The sequence below is a fragment of the Pezoporus flaviventris genome, unplaced genomic scaffold (genome assembly GCF_033815535.1).
Source record: "Pezoporus flaviventris isolate CSIRO_AGI_PZ_B2104156 unplaced genomic scaffold, CSIRO_AGI_Pfla_v1 ptg000035l, whole genome shotgun sequence".
Lineage (NCBI taxonomy): Eukaryota > Metazoa > Chordata > Aves > Psittaciformes > Psittacidae > Pezoporus > Pezoporus flaviventris.
In genome coordinates this window covers 11,875,220-11,896,008 of record NW_026892583.1, presented here as the reverse complement: position 1 = coordinate 11,896,008, position 20,789 = coordinate 11,875,220, and the positions used below count along the sequence as shown (strand labels likewise).

Genomic DNA, 20,789 nt, shown 5'->3' with positions numbered 1-20,789 from the left:
GGGCATGCAATGGTTACAGACCTGCAGTGCCTGTTGAGGTTCATGCGAGCACCCAGCACCGCAGGAAGCAGAATATAACCACGCTGCTTACTGCAGGCTTTAAACAGTAACCTTTAAGCTCTCCAAGCTTTTTTCTTTTTTGTTTTACCTCAGATTTGCACAATTCCCTCCCAGTCCCAGTGGAGCCGGGCTGACCCGCCCGCTGTATACCGCAGCTCACCCACCATGTCCCCCCTCTCTGGGAGCAGGGAGGGGGCAGCCTTGCCTCTTCCAGCGGGTGCTGCCGCCAGCCAGGGGTCCTGCAGTGCCAGTGCGTGCTGCTGAAGCTGGGACTGCTCCCCCTTTCCTTTCACCGCCGCCCGGCGCTGGGCTGGGGTCGAAGGGGGCCGGCCCGAGCACTGAAGCCAAGCGCCCGCTTCCCACAATGCCCTGTTCGCACACAAAGTCCCACGTGACCCAGGCGCGGGGAGCCCATCATGGCGGCTCCCAGCGGCTGCCGGCCGCAGCCCGGCGGGCAGGGCGGCGGCGTCGGGGCCGGGCCGGCGACTCTGCGGGGTGCCGAGGAGGACGCGGAGGGGCTGTATGTGGCGGTGGAGCGGTGCCCGCTCTGCAACACCACGCGCCGCCGCCTCACCTGCGCCAAGTGCGTCCAGAGCGGAGACTTCGTCTTCTTCGACGGTCGCGACTCCGAGAGGTACTGGCGGCCCTCAGGGGACGGGGACGGCAGCGGAACGGGACACCCTCTCTCTGCCCCCCTGCCCCGTCGCCGGAGCTGGGGCAAGGAGCACCCTGCCTTGACTTGGGCTGCCCTTCCCCCGCTCCCCTCAGGGCTGGAGGGGTGGGGGGGTGGGGAGAAGGTGGTTCATCCCTCTTCCCCGCTGTTCAGCCGCTACACCGGGGCGGGGGACGGGCCCGCCGCTGCCGGGCCCACCGCCGGGCTGCCTGCTTGGGGGGGGGGTGGTGGTGTAGGGGGGATGGGGCAAGCGGGCAGAGCAGCACCCACAGCGTTTTGCTTAAAATAGTAATAATAATTAGTAATACAGCGCCCCTGCTTTCATTCAGTCAGGTGGTGCTGCCAGCAGGCGTGCCCGTGTTGATGTAGCCAACAGAAGCTCCAGACAGTTCAGGGCAAAAAGAGAGCCGTGCGGTAGGATATCTGAAATGCATATCTATTTTAAGCAGCATGTGTTAAAACAGTGGTCTCTGTAAACACTGAATGAAATCAGGAAGGTACGCGAGAAAACGCCACTTTTATTTATTGTCTATATAAGCAGACCTAATCGTAGGCACCTCTTTAAAATTACAAAAATCCCACCAATTAATCACGCATCTTCCTGCACCTTTTTGTAGAGCATTGGCCCTATGGAAGGGTCGCTGAAGGAGCCACATATCTTTAAGTAACTATCGTTATTTCATGACTGAGATGCAGATTGCCCCTTTGTAGCTGTTGTTCACAGCGTGGCCGTCCCAGATTCTTAAAAAGTCTGCCCCACAGCGGCTCCAGAATAGCTCTGTTTTTTTGGCTGACTCCATGTTCTTGGTCCTTCATTTGTAGCTTCATTAGCAGCTGTTGAGAGTGATTTCTTGAACTATTTTGGGAAGGCAGTAAGCAGCATGTGGTGCAGTATGGTCCTTGCACCAAAGGCTCTTGGTGTCCTACCAAGCACACAAACAGCCACTGGGACGGTGGTGTTTTTTCTGCCGTGAATATCAGTGGGAGTGGGCATAGGGTGTCAGCCAGCATGAATCAGCTTGCAAAATTGAGACCTTAGTCTGCCACTGGATGGGCTTGCTTCTTTCTTTTTTTTTTAATGTGAAAAAACTGTGTCATGGAACCACAAACTGTATTTAGTCATTCTAAAATAGATGGAAAACCTGTGTTTGTGTGAGACTGCTCAGGGTAATCTGTAGCTTCCACAAAAAATTGGGATTTGGAAGTTGGAGTATAAACCAACTCTTATATTCCTGCCCATTTTGTAGACTTAAGATTTTGGCTAAATATCAGGCTTAAATATAGAAATTCAGCTGTAGCCTTCATTACAGGAGAAGCACTGTAGCTATGTATTAACCAAGGCTTAGGAAGTTTCTGTGCACATCAGAAAAAACATAAAGCAACAGTCTTAGCCAAAGTACCAGAAGCAACAGCTTGTTAGGGAAAAAAACAAACCCTCTCTCTGACTTCCTTGTATCTTCTCACATGAAACAAGATCAGTTTTTCTGTCTGACAGTTTTCACTGCATCCTCCTAAGGTGATTTGACTGTCGTATTCATCTGTGGCTAGAAAATGTGTATATTTACACTGTGATTCTTAACTGCAGCAAGTAAGTCTCTGTCTTTTTTTTTTTTTTTCTGTGTGTCTTTTTTCCCCCCTCTGCCTGGACATTGTGGTTCCATCTGTGGGGATCACTGCTGTTCTGTTCTCCTGGGGACTCCCTATATGCTCAATTTCCCCAGGCTTTGCCTCTCCAGCTGCTCAGAACTTACCCAAGCAGTAGCACAATTTACTGAAAATGGCAACCTCGTATTAATGAAGTAAAGAAACAACGTCAGATATACGAGTAACACAAAGTACGTAACATAAGACCACTTGATTGCAGCAGGAAAGTGTAGGAACAAAGCTCTGTAAAGTTTGGGCTTCTTCTTGTTCTTTTGAAGATAATGGAATTTTGTTTAAAACAATGTTTTTTCTGTGTTCTATGCTTAATACTTCAAATGGCAGATACAAAAGTGAGAAGGAACTTGTCACTTCAGAGGTCAGTTTTCTGTGTTTCTATGCAGTGAGTGGATGTCTATGAATCTCTTGCAATGGGAGCACAGAGGGAGGCAGTGACTTTTGAAACGGTGGCCACACACCATGCCAAAGTCATGCAGGGACAGGTGCACTTAACTGGCTGGATTTCGGAATGTGTTTACTGTCATCCTTGTTTATTTGTTTTTTTTATGCCTTCTAGTAGTACCTGGGCTAATTTTAAGATCAACATTATGGCCGGCACTGGAGGAGGCCGACAGGGTCATGACAAGGGCTTTTGGTGTGGCTCAGTTATTAGCGCCGTGTGAGAAATTCAGAATGTGGAAGTGTATGGGGTCACTTGGGCCTCCCATTTGTCTTTTTGATGTGTAACAGACAGGGGGAAGGATTGTTCCCTCCTGCAGAAAGAAAGCAAGTGTTACTTCTTGTGTCCAATGGTGTTTTTTATTTACAATTTTCTTGTGATTTTTCTGTAGAAGATAATGAATGATTTCATGTTCTAACTGTAAGAATTATTTCAGATTTCTTTGCATTGGGCTGTTTTGTGTGTGGACTTTTATAAAAGCAACAGTAAGATTGAAGTTCATATGTTTGGAAAAATCACACCCTGTATCTGTGAGGGAGAGAGATTGAGGAGCTGTTAAGGTTAATTATTGAAGTACAGCTGTAATTAAGGATGAGTCGTCCGGAAGTCGCCCAGTAAAAACATCACTGACATTCTTCTTTTCATTAGTAATGCATGGTATATTCAAAAGCTAAGCCGGTATCTTGATGTTGGTTTCAGCTTGGAGACTCTTCTTCCTCCCGGGAGTTTACTCCAGCCTGTCATATGCAGAAATTATCAGAGTGTGTTTTACAGGCGTACTGAATTGCTTTGTCTCCTGCATCTGCAGATGGCAAAAGCCAAAGACAATGTAATTGTGATGTCTAAGCCTGTCTGACTTCTTTAAGCTGTGGCTTATAATCAGGAATAGTGACTTTTTGCAGTGATGGAGTTTTATTATAGTGAATAGGTACAGTAATGGGGGTACCTGTTGCTGTCCTCAGCTCCTTCAGCATTAATCAGTTCTTGTAGATTAGGAAGTCCTTCCTCTGATTGTTTCTCTCTAACTATGAGCATGTGGGAATAAGGCAGGTGACCTCAGAAAAATCTCAGCTTAATATGGTAAAACGTGAGGAAAAAGAGACATTTAATGAATAATTTGAGATGTTGAGTTTTCTCCTCTCAGTTTACATTTTATGGGAGTTCCTATAATAATTCATCTAAAGTTTTGTTTCTCTGCCAAATCAAAAGGCTGTAGATATATAGAGAAAAATCAGTTACAGGATGCAGTGCAATTAATGTTGGAGCTATATAAAGAAATGGAAATGTTTGCTCAGGAGAAACCTGCTGCAGAAGTTTGTAGGAGCTGTTTGACGCAATTGCTGAAGTGCGTGGTGAGCTGCAATTTTTGCAGGCTCTCACAAATATTTCTGTCTTCCCTCAGCAGTAAGAACTTAATTTAGTCCCAGATTCTTGACAGATCATTCAACTTTTTGCTGATGTGATGGACGTGATTTGGGTAATTGCGTTTAGTTAGACTCTGTGCCCATTAATCCAGCTTTGAGAAGAATTGCCAAATTACCCCAGTGCGCTCTCCCTGTGTGACTGCCGAGTGATGTGTTTCTGCGCCAAGTTATTTTTGGTTGCAGCCAAAGGTCGGGGTACAGTAGGTGTGCATTGCTCTGTGGTAAACAGGAGTCTCGTACAGTGCACTTCTCTAATTTCCATGATGACTGGTGGGTGAGGACACACAGGAAGAAGGAACACGCGCTGGGTTGAGCAGCCAGACTCCAGTTGTACCACATTCCTCCGGCTCACGCGTGGCCTCTGGCTTTTATGCCAAGCCACCTTCATTTGTATTTGGCTTGTTTTGGAAGGAAAACATATTTTTGCTTGTCTATGAGACAACAGCCAGTAGTTCTGTTGTTGTTTTAATGCACATGGAAGGGTGATTACCTTCTTTCTGAACCCAAAGTCACCAGGCTTTCAGACTTAAGCACTTCAAGGAAAAAAATGAAGCATTTTCAAGTTTTACCTGAAATGACACCCCCAGAGTCGAGCAGAGATGGAGGCCCAATATGCCATCCTGTCAAGGCTTACTGTATAATTCTTTCTGAACAAAGATTAGATACCTGTGAAATAAAGGACTTGGTGGATTGGTAGGTAAAATGTTTGACCACTGTTAGGGTGAAATTGTCAACTCTACATGTTGCAGAGGGAAATCAGTTGTTTTTCCACAGTGATATAACCCAATACACACTTCTGAGGCATGGATTAGGACAGCGCTGTAACATTGCAAGGACAAAGGAAAGCTGGGAAGCCATACGCTGGCAGAAGACAAAGCACATTTGCTATTTCTTATGTTGCCCAAATCTCTTGGCTGTCTGGCTTGCTCTTACTGTTAGCTTTGTCGCTTCATGCTTTATTGTAATTTCTCAATGTACATTGTTCATATTTTCTTTAAGTGTATTTCTCAATACATTGTGGAACATGGAGGAGAGCAGAGCATGGCAGCTGCTGCATATTCAAAGGGTGAAAACACAGGATGATGAATCCTGAAAAAAATTCCCTTCTGATCTGTTCTTTGCAGTTTTCATACCTCAGACGTCTATCTGGTGAAAGAACTCACACAGACATTTGGGTTATGGTCTCGTGGTAGCTACAGGTGTTTAGTAGAAGACAATTGAACTCATTGCTGTTACTAAAACAGCAAAGATTTGGATGTCATGTAAAAGTCTTGAGTGCTGTCCTATTTGGAATCATTAATGAATAAAGTGCAAGACCCTTCCATGTTAGAAGGGGGAAAATGCAGTGCATAGTGTATGAAAACCTGCATTTCCCACTACTGGAGTGGACTCAGCTGATGCCATCACAGCTTGTGAAGTAGCGCAGTTCAGACTCACTATGGTATCTGAAATAGTATTGTTAATTTCTCCAGTGACTAAAAGTTTTTAGGATACTATATATTTTTCTTATTCCACAGACAATTGATGTTACTAAGCTGTAAAACTTCTAGAAATAGTAAGCAATTTGCTTACAAGTTTGCTAATACAACAAGCTGATGTTTCCTTAGCTTGGAGGTTCTGTTGCAATTCCAATGAGACATGTGCTGTAGAATTCTGCGAGTTTTATACATTTAGCCATTATTTCCTAAGACTAAGCCAGAAAGCTGCAGTTTAGAGGCTGTCTGTCACAAGCTTTGGTCTTTTTCGCTTTTCAGACAACTTGTAATGCCATATTGTGAAAATACCAATTAAACCCTTTAATCTCTTCTAGGTTTTCAGACAAGAAAGAAAGGCTGATGCGTCTTAAAACCAAACAGAAAGAATTCCAAAAGCAGTAAGTTGTAGTTATTAAATGAAAATAAGCTATAAGAACTGTCAGAAAAACAAAACAGTTTCTCTAATGTGCTTTTGCTGGAGACAGACCCAGTCCAGATAGTCATAAAACTTTCAATCATGTTTTTTCCTCTAGTGTTTTGAAGGCCATGGAAGGGAAAGAGATAACTGATCAGCTGGTGAGTTATTCAAAGTGACCCATAGTTTTTAAACTCTCTGAATTCCTAGATCTCATAGTTTAAAGTTACAATTTACCTTGAGGGTATTGTGTTGCTTTCCCAAAAATCTTGTTGTAAGCACAACTGAAATTGGCTCTGCAAGCAGAGTGCTCCAAGCTCTTTTCGTTTCTTATCAGATATTTGTTCAATAACTTATTCTGATTGACTTTATACTCGGCATTCAGTTTGTTTGTGGCATTCTTCTGTGCACAAAACAGCATATGAAATATTTATTTGTTCATATGATCAATTAAGAACATCTTGCTACTTTTGCACTAGAGCTGCTGGTTTTGTTGTTAATCATTAGTCAGTGTGTTTGAAGTCTTTTCTACCCTAGAGTTGCTGAATGTTCTTTTTCAGAGATGGAAAATAATGTCTTGCAAGATGAGGATTGAGCAGCTGAAACAGACCATTTGCAAAGAAAATGATGAAATGACAAGATGTGAGTAATGCCTGTGCTTTTGCAATGTGGGAAACTGTGTGCCTTAGAGTGAAAAATCAATTGATGTGAATTTGAATCTTAAGGTTTTAAAAATGATGAATTTTCAAACAGTCACTTCTTAAATCAACTTGAAGGCAAATCGGTGAGTGGATTTTAGCCTTTTCATGCTTGGGTTTTAATTAGCAAACAGTAGACATTATTCAGCTGGATGGCAATCATTTTGCAACAGTTTTAAAAGTAAATGCTTAGCAGCCTGTGACTTTGGCTTTGTCCCTAGAGATGGCTTTATTTAGTGTGGTGTTCCTGATCACTTCCTCTTGATAAAGAGGAGGCAAATGGCTCTGCAGCTGTTAGGAATTTCATGTACTGATGAATTTTAACCCACACCTGTCTAGAAATGCTAAAATCCTACTAGAGCAAGAGCCACTGAAATATGGCATAGGCTGGGGAGTTGCTCTCTGTCAGCAGCTTCTGTTTTGAAACTCATTAGATTTTTTGCTCATGAGAGGTTTGTAGGACCATTTTTCAGAAGAGAATGTGCAGCACTCTTTACAGCCTACGTGCAAAGGAAATATAGGAAACATATTCAAAAGCATATTGATTGAATCAGGAATGTTTTTATGACTTGAAATTCAAAATGAGCCATAGAGAGAGTGAAAGCAGAGGCATGTACTTGACAATAGTTATAAAGGAATAGCACAAACATGTGATGATAACATCAGAAAGGCTGAGATGCAAAATGGTTTCAATTAATGAGGATGGATAGTAACAATAAGAAATGTAAAATAAGAAAAAGATGAAGTAGATAAGTCTGTTAGTTAACTGGAAAGACAGTAAATAACAGTGCAGAGAAGTCTGAAGCATTCATTGTCTTTTTTGCTTCATCTTCTCACAAAGAAATGTGATCAGCTGCTCAGCCAGGTTAAATTTTACATCATAGGAGGACTGCACACTGAGGAAAGAAAACAGCCAGCTAAATATTATTTTATGGCAGCAAGGCCTTATGAGATTTTCCTTAGGGAACTTAAGGAACAAGCTGTAGTTGTCTGTGGAGGACTTGAGAACACATGGGACAGAGCATGTCCCAGGAAACCGAGTGAAAACAGTATCAGTTTTCAAAGGGTGGAGGAAGGGAGAACCTTAAACTGGTGATACAGTCATGTTATTATAAACCTTTGGTCACTTTGCAAGTAGCTAGAAGGTAATGTAATTAAAAATAGGCATTGCTTTGTTAAGAATGGTCCATGTCAAATCAACCCCTTGTCTGAGGATCACGTGAAGGATAAAGCAGAAGATGCAACATGCCTTGCCTTTGGGCACTACACCAAACCATCTCATGAGCAAGCAAAAACATTTGCTCTGGGTGTAATCACTGTAAGATTGACACAAAAGGGCAGAAAGGCTGCATTCAGAGGGTGATGATGCTTGTCAAACTGAGGAGGTGAGACAGGTGGAGCTCAGCAGGAGCTGGTTCTTGGCCCATTTTTGTTCAATATTTTCCATAATATCTTGTATGGTAAAATAGAAGGTAGAATGCAGGAAGCCAAGGTGGATGATGATACGGCTTCTGTGGAAAACAGGATCAAATTCAAAGTCGTGCAGATAACTTGACAGCGTCATCTGAGAAGGACAAAGTCAATTGCACATTGTTTAGGAAAGACAAACATACAAACACAAAGCAGGGGACAGTGGTGAGATTTGACAGGAGAGGATCAGGGGAATTATAGGAAGGGGGCCTATAGGGATGCTGGGGAGGGACTCTTCATTAGGGACTGTAGTGGTAGAACAAAGGGTAACAGGTTAAAATTTAAACAGGGGAAGTTTAGATTGGATATAAGGAGAAAGTTCTTTCCTGTTAGGGTGGTGAGGCACTGGAATGGGTTGCCCAGGGAAGCTGTGAATGTTCCATCCCTGGCAGTGTTCAGAGCCAGGTCGGAAGAGCCTTGGGTGACATGGTTTAGTGTGAGGTGTCCCTGCTGTCCTGGGTTCAGCAGTACCAGTCATGTTTCTCCTTCTTGGTAGCTGGTGCAGTGCAGTGTTTTGACTTTCAGCTCGGGAACAGAGCTGATAGTGATGTTTTGGTTTGGCAAAGGACTTTGTGAGCCTCATGGTCTGCCAGGGAGGAGGGGAAGCCGGGAGGAAGCAGAGACAGGACACCTGACCCAAACTGACCAAAGAGGTATTCCATACCACAGCACGTCATGCCCAGGATGTAACTGGGAGTTAGCCGGAAGGGCTGTGAGACGGCAGGGTTGGAGGAGGTATCGGTCGGTGCTTGGTGGGGCTGAGGGGGGCAAGTTATCGGTTGGCTGGTGCTGAGGTGTTGTATTCTCTTCCCTTGTTATTTCCTTTGTCATTATTATTATTGGTGGTAGCAGCAGTGATTTGTGTTATACCTTAGTTACTAAACTGTTCTTATCTCAACCCGTGGGAGTTGCATTCTTTTCGATTCTCCTCTCTGTCCCTCCGGGAGCAGGGGGAGGGCAAGAAAGAGGGGGAAGTAAGCGAACGAATTACCTGACTGGGTTTAAACCACGACACCTGCCCATGTCAGGGGGGTTGGAACTGGGTGATCTTAAGGTCCTTTCCAACCCTAACTATTCTATGATTCTATGAATTACAATTTAAATAAAAATTATCAATCTAATACTGCTTCAGAAAGGTTCAGACCTCATTCTGGGTTATCCTAGCCTAAGTGTTGTATTTTAGGTAGAAGTAGTTTTCCTGCTGTTCCCAGCATTGGTGTTTCCTCAGTGGGGGTCTGGTGTCCAATTTGAGCTATTTAAGGAAGTTGAAAATCAACTGGAGAAAGTCTGGAGGAGCATATTAGGAATAAAACACAAGGAACATCTAGGAAAATTTGGTTTAGAGAATAGGAAGGTGAACAGAAGCAAGCTTTTCAGTACATTGAATAATATTATGAAGTCAATAAACTACTTTTTCTCATTACCCTGTGAAGAAAGGAGGAAGTCAATATGACTTCAAGGACCTTAGTCACCTGTTATCAAAATGCAGCTCTGCAGCTGGTAAAACTTTGGGACTAACTGGGAAGTGGAGTTCAGAAACCCAACTTGGTTCACTCTTGAGCACATTAGAAAATGTAAATAGGTTGCTTCTCTTCTATTGGGTACGGCATAGTTTAGTTACCTGAAATAAGAACCATCTCTAGTACACTGGATTCCTGCTTTTGAGTTGTCTCTTCTGGACACTTCTATAAGTGGTACTTCTTCAAGTAAGGTTTTAAAATACATGTGTTTGCCTTCTGTCTGTGGAGAAGAGTTCAAGGTGACGATCTTGCACATACCTGGCAGAGCGCTCTGTTGGGCAGATGGCGGTGTGGCCAAGCTTGCATTCATCAGCCAGTGTAGATGTGTGAGACATAGAGGTGTCCTGAAATACTTCTGGGGACAAATTTTAATCACCTCATTAACTGGATCAAAAAGCAAAAGTGCTATGCCAAAAAAAGGACAGCTGTTTCTGCACTGGGACTACTAAAGAGGAAGTGTGTGTGCAGTGTTCTTGCCTGCTTCTCAAATAATTGCTGTTGGACCTGCAGAAAAGGGAGTTCACTCTATGAACAGGAATGTGAAAATTGAGCAGATGGACATTTTACTCTTCTTCTGTCTCTTATTCTTTATGCAAAGGGGGAGTTTGGGAATATGAATGCAAGCATTAACTGATTTTCTATTAATGTTACGGGAATACTTAATGAAGGCTGAATAACTAGCTGGCATACAGGGATTCTTGGTGTCGCTCAAAGAAAAGTTGATTTTTCTATGGTTCCTTGTCCTGGGTTCAGCGGTAGCAGTCATTTTTCTCCTTCTTAGTAGCTGGTGCAGTGATGTGATTTTGACTTTCAGCCTGGGAACAGAGCTGATAACACTGATCGTTTTAGTCTGGCCAAGGACTTTGTGAGCCTCATGCTCTGCCAGGGAGGAGGGGAGGCCGGGAGGAAGCAGAGACAGGACACCTGACCCAAACTGACCAAAGAGGTATTCCATACCACAGCACGTCATGCCCAGGATGTAACTGGGAGTTAGCCGGAAGGGCTGGGAGACTGCAGGGTTCAGGAGGTATGGGTCGGTGCTTGGTTGGGCTGGGGGGAGGGGAGAGTTATCAGTCGGCTGGTGCTGAGGTGTTGTATTCTCTTCCCTTGTTATTTCCTTTATCATTGTTATTATTGGTGGTACCAGTAGTGATTTGTGTTATACCTTAGTTACTAAACTGTTCTTATCTCAACCTGTGGGAGTTGCATTCTTTTCGATTCCCCTCTCCGTCCCTCTGGGAGTAGGGGGAGGGAAAGAAGGGGGGAAAGTGAGTTAACGAGCTGCCTGACTGGGTTTAAACCATGACATTCCTCTAACAGGAGGTCATTTATTTTATAAACCTAAGGATTATTAGTTCTTATCTGCACAGAGAAGCTGTTCTCACCTTCTTTAATTTGGGACTCTGCATCTCCCACATGTCAGATCTTTCTTCTTACCAAGCACACATCACGGATGGCAACAGATCAGTTAGATGACTAGAAATAATTCCTGACGTTCAGAGAAAGCACCCTCTGTGTCTGCAAGGGCAAGCATACTCAGGAGGCTTCCAGCAATCCTGGTCTCCCACCCTATTAGGCAAGGGACCAACCAGTTCCAGCTCTGCAGGTGCAAGCCAGGACTAACAGAAGGCTATCGTGTGCCACCTGAGCATGGCTGGGCACAGACCTGTGGATGGGAATCAGTCTTGGGTCCCAGTCTTTGGATGTAGCCTTTTATTCCTCCCCTAGTGGAAAGACTGACAGACTGTTGTTTGAGATAACTATAGCTGCTTATAACTTTTGTAGATTTTAGTAATAATAGAATGCAGCTTTTTTGAGTAGCAGGTGCCACAGAGAATTCTTACTGTAACTCTGATCTCATCTGTGCCTTGCAATCAACCTAGATCAGTAAAACGATGTCAGGGCTTAGTGCTTCTATCCTGTGCAAGGAACAGTTATCCCACTTCTTGATTAAAAGAAAGTAATGCCTTGCTCTGATAGAATCTGACTAACACTCTGTCTTTTCAGCCATAACACCAGGAAGTGAGCACCTAGCAGATGGGGGCTTTTGTTCAAACTAGGGTTTTGACACTAAGAGTTTTAGGCATGTATTTGGGGAATATTTTTGTGCGCCTTTGAAGGACAGAGGTGGCTGACTCTAGCACCTCATGTTTGTGGAAGCATTACTGCGGTCAGTTATTGTATAGGAGAATAAGCAGGTGCTCTTGAAGGATATTTTTCTAAGCTATAGTGTGTCTGGCGCATGGAGTAAATTCATGCAGTTGCAGAACTGTACAGTACATAAACTCATTCCTGGAGAAGGCTCCAGGGAGATCTTGGAGCAAGTTCCAGTACCTAAAGGGACTGACAAGAAAGCTGGAGAGGGACTTTTTGTAAGGACCTGTAGGAATAGGACAAGAGGCAATGGCTTTAAACTGACAGAGGGGAGATTTAGATTAGACATCAGGAAGAAGTTCTTCACTGTGAGGGTGCTGAGGCGCTGGCACAGGTTGCCCAGAGAAGCTGTGGTTGCCCCGTGCCTGGCAGTGCTCAAGGCCAGGTTGGACAGGGCTTGGAGCAGCCTGCTCTAGTGGGAGGTGCCCCTGCCCATGACAGGGGGGTTGGAACTGGATGAGCTTTGAGGTCCCTTCCAACCCAAACCATTCTGTGATTCTGTGATTTCTCATTTTGTGACTGGAAAGGGAGACAGTCAGTGTTCCCTTGTGGTAACACAAAGTCTGCATCATTGGGATCCAAGTGCTTTAAGAGCACACACATGAATGCAAAGCCCAAGCACCATTCATTAATAGCAGCAGTGATGCCAGAAATGGTGAATGAAGATGATATCAGCTCTTGATTTTGGCTGCAAGCAATGCCTGTCTTTTTGGCCAACACCATGCAAACATGTACAGTCAAGCTATTTCTGTCGTGATGATTACCTCAGAAGTTTAATTAAACTGTGAGATCCTGGCTTTTCTGCTCTAAATCAAAAAATAGCTGGGTAAAAGATAGGGAAAGAATAGTCAATTTCAGTCTCTCTGGAGATCTTCAGAAAAGATTAAAAAGTTGTACCACGGAGCAGCTGGAAAACGTGAATAGTTTAGCAGGGTTTTCTGCTTTAAGCTGTTCTAGATCTTGTTTGCTATGAATATTAATGCTTTTCTCAGGCTTACTACAAGTACCTCATAGTTCCTTTCTCAAGGCTAACATCTGCTGCCGTTTTCACAGATGCAGAGGGGCTTCTCAGAATTAAAGAGGAGAACCAGAAACATTATCGCAGGGCTCAGCGGCATCAGGAGAAGAAAGAGAAGATCCAGAGGCATAACCACAAGCTGGGAGACTTGGTAGAGAAAAAAGTCTATGACTTGAAAACCCAGTATGAGCATCTGGCAAATCTTCGTCGGATGCATATCCTAGAACTAACATCAGTCATATTTCCCATTGAAGAAGTAAAGACAAGCATGAGGTATAGTAGGCTTATCCTTTTGGATTAATTTGACTTAGCTTTAGACACCCAGAAGTGAGTCATGTAAGTCTAAGCTAGACACTCTGGCTCCCTTAGCATCTGTGGGGAGGAGGAGGTGTTTCCCAAAGGCAAAGCATCTGACCCAAAAAACAGAGGTCCAGAGGAGAAGAATCTGGAGGTGCTAGCATCTCCCCCAGAAGAGAGCTGAGGAATGTGTCCAATGTTAAACTTTCTTAAAATAGATAAATTTGTAAACTTAAATAGATAAAATAGGTAAGTAAAATAAAAAATCCTGGAACAAAGGGAAGTAGTTTTGGGAATGAGGAATTTTGCAGGAGTGTTTCTAGAAGATTTTGCTCTCTGTGAAATCTGGTGAAGTGCCTGCCAAGTGTATCTCTGACTGTATTTTTAACACTTCTTTAAAAACACTTCGTTCCTCTTTGGGTGTTACAGAGATCCTGCAGATGTGTCTTCTGAGAGCGACAATGCTATGACCTCTAGCACTGTGAGCAAGCTTGCAGAAGCCAGGAGAACCACATATCTCTCTGGGAGGTGGGTGTGTGATGATCACAATGGGGACACCAGCATCAGCATCACAGGGCCTTGGATAACCCTTCCTAATAATGGAGACTATTCAGCATATTACAACTGGGTGGAAGAGAAGAAGACTACACAAGGACCGGGTAAGGAGCAAGGTCTGATTAGACATCTGGGATACTCCAGAAGCTATAGAACTTGCAGCCTTGGATGCCAGCAGAAGGCAACTGAGGAGCAGTAGCCCAGCCCTTTTGTTCTCACCCAGACAAACCTGAATCAGAAATAAACACCAGTATAAGGATTAGTCCACTGAAATCCTCTTTTGCAGGAAATGCTCACTGGGACACAGCACAATGTAATAGATAAAGTTAATTATTCACAGTTTTGACATGGTTCACATGCCGTCATTTTAACAGGAATCCCAAGAATTACTATTTTCTACCAACTTCTGACAGATGTCACTGTAAATAATTGTTGAATTCAGGCTATTCACAATACTCACAAATGACATTTTCCAGAGTAGACTTCAGTAACAGATTGACACATCCACTGAGGCTTCATTTAAAATGAGACTTTCATGATGCTTTTATTTCTTTCAGATACGGAACATAATAACCCTGCTTACACTATCAGTGCTGCATTGTGCTATGCAACTCAGCTTGTTAACACTTTGTCTCTCATACTTGATGTAAATCTTCCCAAGAAGCTCTGCAACAGGCAAGTAAATGCAAGCCTCTGAGGTGAATCAGTGACTAGTTTTGACTGATCTTAATTCTGTTTGGGTTTGGGAACAAAGTCATTGCTTGGAACAGCTTTGTGGTACCAGTTGATATCTCGTGGATTTTTGTGCTGTTTAATTTGGAGTGGAGGACTAGTAGGGTTTTAGACCACAGTCCACAGTGCCTCCTTCCTTTTTTACCTCCTGAGAGTGTAGACCAGCCGCCATAGTTGAAAATAATAGCTTTCTAATTGACATATTCAGCATCCTCAAACTGGAAATGAAATATGACATCCATGAATAGCACTTTCATTTTATGAGACCCTACTGTGCTTTACAAAATCCCAGACCAATTCAGCAACCCTTAGTCATATTGAATAGCTCCACTACATTAAGTGCTGCAGAACAAGGCTTTATAATGGCATGGTAGCAGTGTGATTCTTTTGGGGATAAAATGCCAATGGGGAGCATAGCTGGCTGCCAGGCAGCTGGGAGAGTGTTGTGTAAATCCCATGATGAAAAGCACTGTTAGATTTTTAATGTCAATGTGGAATAGATGGAGTCTGTACAGAAGTACTGAGGGAGCTGTAGACCTGTTCAGTCTTTCTGGGATCTCAAAGATGCTGCTGAGATTCTTTTAAGTGTTTAATATAGTGATTGCCGAATTGAGGGCACAAAAGTTGTGTAGGGTCTCTGTGTGGGGAGTTTATACTGTTACTTGGGAGCTGAGCCTTCACAGAAGGAAAAGCTTGGGAACAGGAAATGATGCAGGATTTAAAAGGAGAGCCAGAATAGCTTGGCTACAGTGGATCTTTGAGTTTCATACACCTGTCCTGTTGAAGTGGGTGAGACTAGCACAAGCAGTGCTGGTTGATGAAATGCTAACAGTCTTGCTAGCTGAAAAAATAACCTCCTAAACACTCTCAAACTGGCTGTACAGTTTAAACAAGTGCTCACTTTGAGCGTGTTTACTCTGGGGTTTATTAGGAAGTCAGGACACAGAATGCTGATGTCTCCAGAGAGTGTATTTTCACAGCATTGTGCTTTCTGTCTATTCATGTATACGTGTGTATGGTCTTTCAATAGTGAGTTCTGTGGAGAGAATCTCAGCAGACACAGGTTCACACGGGCAGTGAAGAAGTTGAATGCTAATATCCTGCACCTTTGCTTCTCTCAGGTATGGGAAATGCCCATTGGGATTCTCTAAAGAGCTTTTGAAAGATCAGCTGTGCCTGCAGGTTTCCCATTGTAACTGACCATGTCTCTTTCTTACCTTCCACATGGTAGCATGTAAATTTAGATCTGTTGCACCCACTGCATACGCTCAGGAACCTTATGTACCTGGTCAGCCCAGACACCAAGAACTTGGGCAGGTAAGAAAAACAGTATCTCAACTCACCTGTGACTGAATCCTGTTTGGAGTAATGCATTTGCCTTGTTGTTTAGGAGGGAAATTCTTCTCATCTGCTATAGATCAGTCCTCAGCACATCAGAAATCAGGGTGGTTACAAGGAGGAGACAAGAGAGGACAGAAAAAGGGGGTCCCGAGTAGGAAATCAGATTTCAGAGATGTGTGTGCTGTGCTGCTGCATGTGGCAGGCTCTTCTGGAGGCCATGTAGCTGATTATAGGCTTGTTTCCTGTATGCTCAGACGCAGAAACTCCTTCCCTCCAGGGGACAGCAGTATGTGTGCCAGGCAGTCCCACTGTGCTCCAAGTACCACCCTACCCACATCTCAGGTAAATACTGAGAGCATCCAGCAGTTTAAACCCTAAAACAAACACTAGGTAAGCCTTCCCCAAAATACTTCCACTGAGTGAACACCCTAGACCAAAGTCGGCACTTCAAATAATATTAATTTATATGTAAATTAAGATTAAAGTCAACTTTGCTGCTGTTAGTACACGATGAAAAGAAAATCGGTTCCTGTGGGCTGAGCGCACCATGTTTAATAATCTTTTTTTTACAACATTGATTTCCTGTTGGGATAATCCCATCACAAGTCATTTGTGCCTGAGACAGTCTGCAAATATTTGTTTAATCTGACTAGTGCTTTATTCCCCTTAAACTTAGTAATGTTCCAAAATCTACTTTTGTTCTCATGTACAGATCTAGTTTTATTTAAAAACCTTCAGTACCACTAAGGAGAACATCACTTCCCTTATGTTCTCTGGGTATAGCCCTACTGATTCAGCCCAAAGGTATGGGGAGCCAAATCTTTGTAGCATAGCTCAGTTTGGAAGAAAATAGGTGCTTGCTGTGCCCCTGAAAACAAGGAGAGTGCAGGAAATACCCAGAGAATGAAGAACTGTTGTAAAAGGTCCAAGTGCCATTGTGGGTCTCATTTCTTTGTGCAGATGTTACAGAGCTCCCCACGCATCAGTCAGGTCCATGTAGTGAACCCAGAGGTTACAGAGAAGAGTTGGAGAAAACATCAATCAGCAAGGGTATAGTTTAGTCTGTATGAAACTGACTTAGCTTGCTAGGGATGAGATTGACTTGTTTTACATGCCTTCATGGCAATAAAATACAGGCTAGCAAATGGCTTTATAGTCACCAGTGGAAGCAAATAGTCTGAACTAGGTTTCAACGGGGCAAATGTGCTTAACACAGAGATTAATCACCCACAAGAATGAAGGTGGGGATTCTCTGTTTCCTTATGTCATCCTGTCAAGGCTGGATATGTTTCTGGAATGGATGCTTTCATCAGGCTAATGGGCAGTTACTCGGCAAAGGACAGGGGGAACGGGTAGAAAGTAATGGCCTTTGTTAGAGAGGAGGTCACTGGAGATGATCTAATGGTCCCTCTGGTCTTAAACCTGATGACTCTCTTCTTATGTTGCCTTGTTAAACAAAATGCTTAACAGAAGGCAGCGCTCCCATTCCTTTCTGGGTTATGATTTCTCAGCTGTCTGCAAAGTTTGCAGCAACCAGCTCTCCTTATTTTCCTTTAGATATCTAAGCCTATAGTTACCTGATAGTCTCCTTTATAAGCTGCTGTTTTCAGATACATATAATTTTACCAAGCTTTAATTGTCTGGATTAAAACTTTCCATGGTAAATCACTGATTCAGGTTCCCTGTCCCACTAAGGCTGGAGAAGTACTCTTACTACCCATGTTAAATTCTTACTCCTGTTTTGCTGAGCAGCTTTGTGCTTTGGAATGAACTTTGCCAGGGATACTGCTTGCTGTGGGGGATCCACCTTTCACCGCCTCCATGATCACCTCTCTGACCTCTGGAACTGCCTGCTTTGGCTCAGTAAAGGTGTTCCAGCTTTTGGCCAAGCAGTGGGATGGGGTGGGATGCAATTGCTTCTCCCACCAGGCAGTGGCAGCAGGGAATATGGAGTCACAGCACAGGTGGGTTTGGTCAGGACCTCTGGAGATCCAGCCCATGGCTCCACTCAGAGCAGAGCCAACTAGAGCAAGTTGCTCAGGACGAGTGGCCAGGAGAGGTTTAAGTATCTCCAGAGGAGATTCCCCAGCCTCTCTGGGCAACCTCTGCCAGCATTTGACCAGCTGCATAGTAAAAAAGGTCTTGAGATGCTGCTCAGGGTGAAGTGCTGCAATGGGAAGTCTCCACTAGTGAGCTGTGCCAGCACAGTTCTGTAAGCTGTAAACTACACTCTTCTTGCTGACAAAGCTGCAGCTGTCTTGGCCTGGCCAGGCCTAGCATTAAAAATAAAAGCTGTTCCCCATCAAGCTGAGATTTCCACCAGTGGAGCTGTGAGTTATTATCAATAGCTTTTTCTTTTGTGTGTACATGTTTCACTATCCCCTGCCAAAGCAGAACATCTCTTCTGCTGTTCTTGCTCTGTGGTTTGGAACCCAGCTATCACTTCCTCAGCCAACTGTTCTCATTTCACCATTGTCTACAGTTAGCTCTGTAGCCAGTGGGTTTCTCTTTGCCAAATGATAGACACAGAGGTGTTGTAATTCCTCTGCTGTACGCATGGTAGAGCAGGGTGCTTTGGCATGCCCAGGACTCATACAGGCAAATGGACAGTGCCTCTCTTGCATGGTACCAAACTGTGTTCATGTTCACAGGTCTGGGCCTTTCGAAATCAGTGCTGATCTTGAAGACTCCATGGAGTTTGTGGATCCCAGTGCCACTGGTGAGACAGATGAGAGCGGAGATGAGCACATCAGCGATGAAGAGACAGACCTAGGGACAGACTGGGAGAATCTGCCAAGCCCCAGGTTCTGTGACATCCCCTCTCAGCAGGTGGAGATGCTGCAGAGCCAGAGCACGCAGGTATCTCAGCCCATTGCCAGCAGCAGTGCTGGTGGAATGATCTCTTCTGCTGCCGCCTCAGTGACCTCGTGGCTGAAGGCATACACTGGACATCGCTAACAAGCATGGCAAAAGGATCATAGGATTTGTGGAAGGAATCCCTCCCCAGCAATGCTGTAGTAAACCTTACGTATTCAGTTAAGTAGTGCCTGGAACAAAGAAAAGGTCAGACTTTCATTTTGTAAACCAGAAAAACCTTTTTATTTACCCAAGATGACTGTGATGGTACCATTTTGTAAATTAGCTAGCTACGGACTCTGACGGATTCTGTGACGGCACTTTTGTGTCTTGGTTCTGTCTGCATTGTTGAGTACCTGGGGAGTTACAGACCAGTCAGTCTCACCTCTGTGCCTGGCAAAATCTTGGAGCAGATTCTCCTGGAAGGCATGCTAAGGTACATGAAAATCAACAAGGTGCTTGGTGACAGCCAGCATGGCTTCACTGAGGGGAAATCCTGCCTGACCAATTTGGTGGCCTTCTGTGATGGGGCTACAGAACTGATGGACAGGGATAGAGCAGTTGATGTCATCTACCTGGACTTCTGCAAAGCGTTCGACACTGTCCCACACAACATCCTTGTCTCTAAATTGGAGAGACATCAATTTGATGGATGGACCACTCAGTGGATAAAGAACTGGCTGGATGGCCGCACACAGAGTTGTGGTCAATGGCTCAATGTCCAGCTGGAGACCAGCAATGAGTGGTGTCCCTCAGGGATCGGTGTTGGGACCGGTCTTGTTCAACATCTTCATCGCTGACATGGACAGTGGGATTGAGTGCGCCCTCAGCAAGTTTGCCGATGACACCAAGCTGTGTGGTTCGGTTGATACCCTGGAGGGAAGGAATGCCATCCAGAGGGACCTTGACACGCTTGTGAGGTGGGCTGATGCCAACCTCATGAAGTTTAACCATGCCAAGTGCAAGGTCCTACACCTGGGTCAGAGCAATCCCAGGCACAGCTGCAGGTTGGGCAGAGAAGAGATTCAGAGCAGCCCTGTGGAGAAGGACTTGGGGGTGTTGGTCGATGAGAAAATGAACATGAGCCGGCTTCAGTGTGCGCTTGCAGCCCAGAACTCCAACTGTATCCTGGGCCGCATCAAGAGGAGCGTGACCAGCAGGTCAAAGGAGGTGATCCTGCCCCTCTACTCTTCTCTCGTGAGACCTCACCTGGAGTATTGTGTGCAGTTCTGGTGTCCTCAACATAAAAAGGACATGGAACTGTTGGAACAAGTGCAGAGAAGGGCCACGAGGACGATCAGCGGCTGGAGCACCTCCCGTATGAAGACAGGCTGAGGAAGTTGGGTCTGTTCAGCCTGGAGAAGAGAAGGCTGCGTGGAGACCTCATAGCAGCCTTCCAGTATCTGAAGGGGGCCTATGGGGATGCTGGGGAGGGACTCTTCATTAGGGACTGTAGTGACAGGACAAGGGGTAACGGGTTAAAACTTAAACAGTGGAAGTTTAGATTGGATATAAGGAAGAAGTTCTTTCCTGTAAGGGTGGTGAGGCACTGGAATGGGTTGCCCAAGGAAGTTGTGAATGCTCCATCCCTGGCAGTGTTCAAAGCCAGGTTGGAGAGAGCCTTGGGTGGCATGGTTTAGTGTGAGGTGTCCCTGCCCATGGCAGTGGGATTGGAACTAGATGATCTTAAGGTCCTTTCCAACCCTAACTATTCTATGATTCTGTATGATTCTCCTGAAGAAAAAGGACTCGTCAGCCTCCAGCTCTACTTTCTAAAGAAGAAACAGGTTTTGAAGTGTTTGCATCAGGATGAATACAGAGAGAAGGCTGCTCTCTGTGCAGCCTGGACAGTGGTGCAAATGCAGTTCACATTTTCTTAACTGCTTACAGGGTTTCCGTTTGTGTGTGTTTTAAATCTGTCTTGCATAATGCAGAAATGCGTATTTCTAATTTTTTGTCATTCAGGACATGAAAATTTTGCATTTTTAACATGTTTTCTA

At 44.4% G+C, this 20,789-nt stretch overlaps 1 protein-coding gene and 1 long non-coding RNA gene across 4 annotated transcripts in view; both read left to right on the top strand.

Moving 5' to 3' along the window:
* LOC133273918 (uncharacterized) overlaps positions 1-20,789 on the top strand; it is a 376,828-nt gene that overhangs the window by 265,789 nt on the left and 90,250 nt on the right. The gene's annotated exons all lie outside the window — the stretch shown is intronic.
* ATG14 (autophagy related 14) lies at positions 466-19,043 on the top strand. Of its 3 annotated transcripts, none has more exons than XM_061462580.1 (11): positions 578-694; positions 1,063-1,147; positions 6,069-6,131; positions 6,267-6,309; positions 6,709-6,790; positions 13,044-13,281; positions 13,735-13,964; positions 14,418-14,535; positions 15,623-15,713; positions 15,824-15,909; positions 18,585-19,043. In XM_061462580.1, exons 3-11 carry the CDS (start codon positions 6,094-6,096, stop codon positions 18,889-18,891), a joined length of 1,233 nt encoding a protein of 410 aa, XP_061318564.1. In that variant the 5' UTR covers positions 578-694; positions 1,063-1,147; positions 6,069-6,093; the 3' UTR covers positions 18,892-19,043. The 3 variants fall into 3 exon arrangements, with proteins under 3 accessions (XP_061318562.1, XP_061318564.1, XP_061318563.1); XM_061462579.1 differs by having other exon boundaries at positions 1,063-1,230; XM_061462578.1 differs by lacking the exon at positions 1,063-1,147 and having other exon boundaries at positions 466-694.